The 8,405-nt window shown below is 42.1% G+C and overlaps 1 protein-coding gene across 1 annotated transcript in view; it reads left to right on the top strand.

The window, feature by feature from the left end:
• The first annotated feature begins 664 nt into the window (after nt 1-664).
• Nucleotides 665-8,405, top strand: part of LOC124171779 (inactive pancreatic lipase-related protein 1-like) — a 28,228-nt gene continuing 20,487 nt past the window's right edge. The window contains exons 1-3 of the mRNA XM_046551133.1: nt 665-674; nt 1,743-1,859; nt 8,011-8,291. Coding sequence (XP_046407089.1) covers nt 665-674; nt 1,743-1,859; nt 8,011-8,291 — 408 coding nt within the window. The remainder of the gene's footprint in view (nt 675-1,742; nt 1,860-8,010; nt 8,292-8,405) is intronic.

The following is an 8,405-nucleotide window of genomic DNA, read 5'->3' as shown; positions in this document are numbered from 1 at the left end:
CTAAAATTAGAAGCTTAAATGGTGCAATGGTCCGCTGCATATATTTTCTATGAGTGCACCTCACGTTATCGCGGAAGTTATGAATTCGCCTTACTTTAACGTCGTCGCCTCGCAAATATATTTTCCTCAGATTATTAGCGACTTGAAAAAATGTGTATCTGTATCTCCAATGTACTAAACAATTGATTCTTAACTACCCCATGAGCGTCCTGTATTAAATATTTGAGGTTCAAGTGGAATATGATGCCTAATGAAATTTTCGATTGTAATGTCATTGGATTTTTGGTAGTTAACGCGTGTATAATGCACGATCACTTGAATTAGTTGACTGAAAAACATTAAAATATGAAATTTTTTTTTCAACAATTACGTTTGTACGTAAACTGATGGCTACCACCATCGCTACCACTCCCAATATCCCGTGGTAAAATTCAGCGAAAGGTGAATGAATCGTTTCGCGGTTATTTGTAACTCTAACTTTATAAACATATAAGCCATTCTATTGTTAAAATAATAACTAGAGCTACACATTAAATTCCACCGGAATACTCATTTTTAGAGACTTACTTATAACTATTGGCGACTTAGGTTCAATTTGCTATTGCTTGTTGTTGAATTCCCGAATAGCTTCCTCAGATAAGAGAATAATACATTATGCGTCGCCATGACGTCTGGTAAAAGTCGCGTGATCTAATGAGATTTATAAAATATGTAATATAATTTTTAGTTGAAAAGAGCTTTCTGGACGTATGAACGCTTTGGCACACTTAAAGTGGAAACGAGTTTGTAGGGCACAGACCCATCAATTAACGAGCAAATTTACTTTTTTCCACCCTGGAAGCCTACGCAGTTAAATGTAATTGATAGTATTACTAGTTCTAATCACTCATCTATTAGATTTAACTTTATTCGTTAATGTTCTTTCATTTCATCTGGGCCTCTTATTCCCACCACTTAAGCACTTCCTAGCTAAATCACCACAAAACATGATAGGCCTATGCTTGCACTATTTTTCAACGTTCACCACCTGCTTGCTTAGACCCATTCACGGTATAGAGTATAGTGTCCTTCATCACATCAAGCAAATGGCATTGATTGCGATTCGTTACCCACCATTAGTATATTCATAATATACAAATTATTTGGTTTCAGAAATCCCAGTTTACACGAATGGCAACGGTCAATTTTAACCTCATTTGAAAAAGGCCAGATTGCCGCCAATGGGATTCCGATCCACGTGACGTCACAGGGACCTAGTTTCTATACGAGTAGATAGGAGTGTTACATCGTCTGAGATTACCAATGCTTGCATGAGGCATAGAACTCAGGGAAACATCTCTTAATAATCACACAATAAAAATACCTAAGTTCGGAAAGTTTCCTTCGTTTGATAGGGTATTAATAATCCTTATTTAAGCCAAGCGCTACCAGCTAGAGGGGTACTCTGCTACGTGCTAGCAGCCTACGTCGTATCAGCGCTCAGAGCCTCGCCCCATGGTCACCTCACACGGCGACAGCTGGAACCAGATATACGTCCACGGACTTTTTCCCATCATTCCTACTTAGCCGCCGCGTTTTCACGCGCTTGAAATTTTTCACTTTTCGTTTAATCGCAAAAAATATATATCGTTATTTAAAAATTTAAAGCGTGAAATACGTACTCCAGGTGTAATAATCTTTCGATTTAGGCAATAAAGAAATAATAGCAAACCACCCTATTACTCGTTATTTTGTTTTTGCAGGCGGTGACGGTAGTGCGGTGGATGCGACGTCAGCGCCTCCACATTCCAGTTTAGTGGATCGGCTGTTGGAGGGCGCGCTGGCCATCCGGCGACTCGGCCGCAAGTCCGTCTGCTACGGTGAGTGAGTGATTTCTGTGGCATCGGGACCCGTGCGGCGGATGCGGTGCTTTTGGGGATTGGCTGGCGGCACGACGCGGCAAACGACATCGGCCCATCGGACCTTTTCAAGGCGCCATTTGACGGATTCGCCGCAGATGAGAGAGGCAGAGGAGTCGCATTAGAAGTCCGAACTCAGGGGTTTAAATTTTGACCAAACCTTGGAAGTTAATGAAATGGAATTGAGGCCTGCGTTCACATGCGTCAGTCTTTTGGTTGAATTTGTTTTAATACTGATTGGTAAAATAAGACTTCTCATTCAATTGTATTAGGCTCAACTATGTGGAAGTTAAAACACGAAAATGAAAAGGTGACTTCGTTGACTTCCACTGATTTATTTCGTCCTTACGTTATGTTTCGAACCATAGAGGTCATTATCAATTTCGACGAATTTGAATGGCAAGCAAACATATATACTCAACATAAGCAACATATATAGAGAGTAGAAGGAGTGTATCCCCTATCCCCCTTCAAAGAGTTTATATGTTTGCTTAACAATCAAATTTGTTGTAATTGATAATGTCCTCTATGGTTCGAAACATGTCGTACGGACGAAATAAATCAGTGGAAATCAGCGAAGTTTCCTTTCCATTTTCGTAAGACTTTTCAATTTATTCTTCAATGTAGGCGTGGTAAATTGATCGAATTCTTAAGGTGTATAACGTTTGAGCTCGCGGCTGAGCTTAAGCCACCGAGTGCGTCCACTGGGTTGCGGATGGTGGGTCAACCTCTAGATATAGAGGTTAGCTACGATATAAGCAAGTTTACTTGTCGAATAAGCAGTCGTGGACAAAAATCGGCGGTAATCCGAGGTGGTATGGGTATATCCCTGGGTGAGATAGGCCATCTAAATGATACACTAAACCTGTGAAGATACCGTGACTTGGCGATGAGAGGCCGCCAACAATTATGCCTCACATCACCCGGAGGAGAGGGCAGCAGCTCTTCTTCATATGAGTGAAGGTGGAGATCACGATGGTTAGTACAGCGATACTCATTGCACTTCAGGCGTGGTAACATTTACTTTAACGGCTGTAGTACTGCGAGGAATGTGTGGTACATGTGGTGGTGGTACATGTGGAAGGCAAGGGGAAACCACCACATTATTATCCCGAGGAGGCGAAGCTACTCCAACTTTAAATTGTCTGACATGATGGAATTCTCTCAGGTAAAAAATTCCGGAGGTAAACTAGTACCCCATTCGGATCTCCGGGCGGGGACTACCCGAGAGGGTACATCGGTCAATTGTGATAAAGTTATGAGGATAGGTACATGGAACGTGAGATCACTTAGGACTTGCAGTAAGCTAGAAAACCTTAAAGTGGAAATGGAAAGACTGAATATCGACGTGCTAGGAATCAGCGAAATGAAATGGCCTGAGGAGGGAGACTTTTGGAGTGGAAGCTATAGGATTATACACACAGGATCCCTGAACGGTAATGCTGGGGTTGGGATAATGCTCAGAAAGAGCGCCGGAATGCGTGTGAAAAGCTTCCTACAGTACAATGAAAGGATAGTTATGGTGAAGATAGAGACTAAGCCGGTAGATACCGTAGTGGTACAGGTCTACGTGCCCACGACAGACTACAAGGATGAAGAAGTTGAAGACGTCTACGATAATATGCCGGAAGTAATCAAACAGGTAAGGGGTGAAGAAAACTTTATTGTTTTAGGTGATTGGAACGCTGTCGTCGGCGAAGGCCAGGATGGAAGAATAACCGGAAAATATGGATTAGGAAATAGAAATGAAAGAGGAGAAAGGCTGTTAGAGTTCTGCACAGGACACAAATTAGTGGTTGCCAACACTCTATTTAAGAATCACATGCGAAGAAGATACACATGTAAAATGCCAGGAGACAAAAGAAGATTTCAACTAGACTATATTTTAGTGAAGCAGAGGTTTAGAAACTAGATAAAGGACTGTAAAAGCTACCCAGGGGCAGATGTCGACAGTGATAATAATCTAGTGATGATGAAATGCCATCTGAAATTCAAGAAATTGAAGAAATCAGCAAAGAACACCTGGCAATTAGGGAAACTTAAGGAGCCAAAAAATCAACAGGCCTTTCAAGAAGTAGTGGAGCGCAAGATAGGACTAGATCAGTCTGAAAACTCAGTTGAGAATAACTGGACTACCATAAAAAGTGGATATCAGGAGGCCGCTAGAGAAGTTCTGGGAAGAAGAAAATGTGTTAAGAAAAAGCCATGGATCACGGAGGAAATCCTAGATCTCATTGAAGAACGGAGAAAGTATAAGAATACGAAGACTGAGGAAGGACAGGCTTGCTACAAGAGAATAAAGAACAAGATTTGCCGCCAAGCGAGGAAAGCCAGAGAAGCGTGGATGAGGAACATATGTGAGGACGTGCAAAATAACCTCGTAAAAGGGAAAGTGGAAGCGGCCTATAGAATAGTGCGGAACCATTTCAAGGAACGAAACACAAAATGTAATAGCATAAGGGACAGGAATGGAAACTTTCTAGTTGAAAACGAAGACAAAGCCGAGAGATGGAAGGAATACCTGGAGGAATTATACAACGGGAGCTAACTTAGCTCAAAAGTTCTCGAAGAGGAAAGTGAAGTTGAAAAGGATGACATTGGAGCAAGCATCTTAAGATCGGAATTTGACGCTGCAGTAAGAGACCTGCGAAAGAATAAGGCCCCAGGAATAGATGACATTCCAGCAGAGTTAATAAAAAATGCAGGAGAAAAGGTCTTAACTCAACTGTATAAAACTATCTGCGATATGTACTCAACAGGAGATTTACCTAGTGACTTCGAGAAGAACATCATCATTCCCATACCCAAAAAGAAGAGAGCTGAGAAGTGCGAAGAATTTAGGACCATAAGCCTGACGACACATGCGTCGAAGATTCTGACAAGAATCATTTACAGGAGAATTGAACGAAGAGCAGAAGAATTCCTGGATGAGGACCAATTCGGATTTAGGAAAAGCAGGGGCACAAGGGAAGCAATTTTGGCTCTTAGGATGATCATAGAGAAGAGAATGGAGAAAAACAAACCAACCTTCATAGCATTTGTCGATTTATAGAAGGCCTTTGATAATGTGGATTGGAATTCAATGCTTAGAAATTTGAAAGAAATCGGCGTATTCTACAATGATCGTAGAATTATTCATAGTTTGTATAAAAACCAAGTAGCTGTGATCAAATGTGGACCAAACGGTGCAGAAGCGAGAATAAGAAAAGGGGTGAGACAAGGTTGTGCGCTTTCCCCCTTAATTTTTAATGTTTACATAGAGAAAGCCATCAATGAAATCAAGCAGAAAGCTTCGGGTGTGGAAATCCACGGAGAAAAAAATAGTATGCTGCGATTTGATGACGACATAGCAGTCATAGTCGAGACAGAGAAGGATTTGAAGAAGACGTTGACAAACATGGAGAGGACAATGGCCAGATATCAGCTGAAAATCAACAAAAAGAAGACTAAGATATTAGTTTGCAGCAAAAGAGTGGAGGCTAAAACAAACATCAACCTAGGAAAGCATAAGCTTGAAGAGGTGAACGAGTTCTCTTACCTGGGAAGCCGAATTACCAGCGATGGACGGAGCAAGAAATAAATACACAGTAGAATAGCGCAGGCGAAGAGGGATTTCTACAAAAAGAAGAATCTTCTTACAGCTGAAAATACCAGCATAGAAGTAAGGAAACAATTCATCAGATGCTACATATGGAGTATGTTTCTCTATGGAAGCGAGGCTTGGACGTTGACAGCAGCAGAGAAGTCAAGAGTGGAAGCATTCGAAATGTGGTGCTACCGAAGAATGATGAAGATAAAATGGATTGACCGTGTGAGTAACCAGGAAGTGCTAAGGAGAGTGGGAGAAAAGAGAAGCCTCCTAAAAACATTAAGCAGAAGAAGGGACAACTTAGTTGGCCACATTTTGAGGCACGATGGTCTGATGAAGACAATCGTTGAAGGACAAGTGGAAGGGAAAAAGGGCAAGGGACGGCCCCGAATGAGTTATATAGGACAAGTTATAAAGGATGTAGAAGAGAATAAATATGTAACTATGAAGAGATTAGAGGATAGGAGAGAGAAATGGAGAGCTGCGTCAAACCAATCTTAGGATTGTTGACTAATGATGATGATAACGTTTGAGACAGATTGTAAGACTTATGTCACCTTACATTTAGCTAAACTCTTAGATTTCAATGAAATGGATGAAAATTTGAAGAAAAGTCCCTAGTGCGTACAGAAAATTTTCCATTTACAGATGTAGATAGAACTACCTAAGCAGTGAAACCCAACGCATTTCGTTTGAAGGCTTTTTCTGAGTTATGGACCCGTAGTCGTGACGGAGCCAATGGGGTAGTTTCCTTCATCAAAGAAAACGAAAAGCAATGATTGCGATTCCTTACCCACCATTAATGTAATCATAATATACAAATTATTTGGTTTCAGAAATCCCAGTTCACACGAATGGCAACGGTCAATTTTAACCTCATTTGAAAAAGGCCAGATTGCCGCCAATGGGATTCCAATCCACGTGACGTCACAGGGACCTAGTTTCTATACGAGTAGATAGGAGTGTTACATCGTCTGAGATTACCAATGCTTGCATGAGGCATAGAACTCAGGGAAACATCTCTTAATAATCACACAATAAAAATACCTAAGTTCGGAAAGTTTCCTTCGTTTGATAGGGTATTAATAATCCTTATTTAAGCCAAGCGCTACCAGCTAGAGGGGTACTCTGCTACGTGCTAGCAGCCTACGTCGTATCAGCGCTCAAAGCCTCGCCCCATGGTCACCTCACACGGCGACAGCTGGAACCAGATATACGTCCACGGACTTTTTCCCATCATTTCTACTTAGCCGTCGCGTTTTCGCGCGCTTGAAATTTTTCACTTTTCGTTTAGTCGCGAAAAATAGATATCGTCATTTAAAAATCTAAAAGTGTGAAATTCGTACTCCAGTAATAATCTTCTTTCTATTTAGGCAATAAAAAAATAATAGTGAACCAGTGAACCACCCTCATTTACCTGTGCCTCTCATTCAGTCCCTATCGGCTCTTTTGTACTATTTTCACATGATTCGGTGATGCGGTTGAAATGTTCACACTACCGTGGATGAATACATGAACACTGAACAGTCTTTTTCTGGTACATGCAAGTTTTTATTATGAAAATATCCAATTTAATTATGTTAACTATAAAGACATGAAGTAGATAATTTCCATCAACTTTTGTTCTTACAATAAGAAATTGCCCTGTAAAAAATTTCTGTAGATTTCTTTTGTAAAGAACGTAGGAATTCTGCAAAAATCGTTGTCGGCTAGGGTTGAAATCCGCAATGAAAATTTTAAAGGATCCTCTGCTGTCGGGGTGGTAGACACGCGTTCTTCGATAAGTATGGCCTTCAGACATTGTCACGAAGCTGCAAACGTTGAAGTGGCAATGAATTCGCCTCTGCGCAAGCCAACAGGTAATTTGATCCTAGGCGTCTCCAAATGGTAGTTTATTTATTTAACTCGGTAGCAAAAGCTATGCCTTCACTTTTTATTACCCTCTAAACGCTATTGCCATTATGCGGAAATTCCACAGAGAAAAATATCATTCGCATTGACCGGGAATTGAGCCCGGATCTCCCGATTTCTGGTCGAGTGCTTTAGCCAGTTGAGCTATGGTTTTTTCCGTTACAATCCGCATATTTCAACAGGGCGTAAATACTCCTCGGTAGCTTAACTGGCTAAAGCATTTGACCGGAAATCGTGAGATCCGGGTTCGAATCCCGGTCAAAGCGAATGACGTTACTCTGTGGAATTTTTTTTTACATTTTTTGCATTGCGGTTGACTTCGTCAAGTTTTCACCGCGGCTGGTCCCGTCATACTTAAATTAGCCGTTGATTTTTTTTACCGTTTACATTAGGGAGGGAGGAATCGGCTAAAATTTGAGAATACTGAAGAAATTTCCATCGGATTCCCGTCATATCACCCACGAGAGGCATACAAAGCGCCAGAGACTATACTTTGAGGCTTCCACGTTTCCGGGCCCTTATCGTACTTCCGACCCGTCCTCCTCTCCTGATTTCGGTCCTTTCCACGTTTCCGGCCTCTCTCCTATCACGTTTCTTCTACACCAATCGCAGGTGCCCTCGGCTGCTTTCACGTTTCCGGGCGATTTTCCCACTTCCGGTACGTGCCCGACCCGCCCTCTCTGCTGGCAACGCGCTTCCTGCTTTGCACTCGGCGAGAGCCCACCTGCGACGACGGCTCCGCGCTGCGGCCGCTGCTCGAGGCTTCTTCTCCGGCCCCTGATGCCATCGCCTCGCTGAACCCTGAGCTGCCCTTCAAGGTCATCGTGCATGGATTCAGCGGTCGCTGGGACTCGCCCAAGGTGCTGCGAGCCAAAGACGCCTTCCTCAAGGCGGTGAGTACTCCTTAGAGGCGGAAAACTATCGATAGTTTTGGGTATTTCCCTTCCGACTATCGGTAGTTATCGACATTTTCCGATAGTTCTAAAAATTCCGATTAATATGTTTAA

Source organism: Ischnura elegans, chromosome 1, assembly GCF_921293095.1.
Source record: "Ischnura elegans chromosome 1, ioIscEleg1.1, whole genome shotgun sequence".
Taxonomy (NCBI): Eukaryota; Metazoa; Arthropoda; class Insecta; order Odonata; family Coenagrionidae; genus Ischnura; species Ischnura elegans.
The sequence above is the reverse complement of the archived record's forward strand: the minus strand, read 5'-3'. Positions and strand labels throughout refer to the sequence as shown.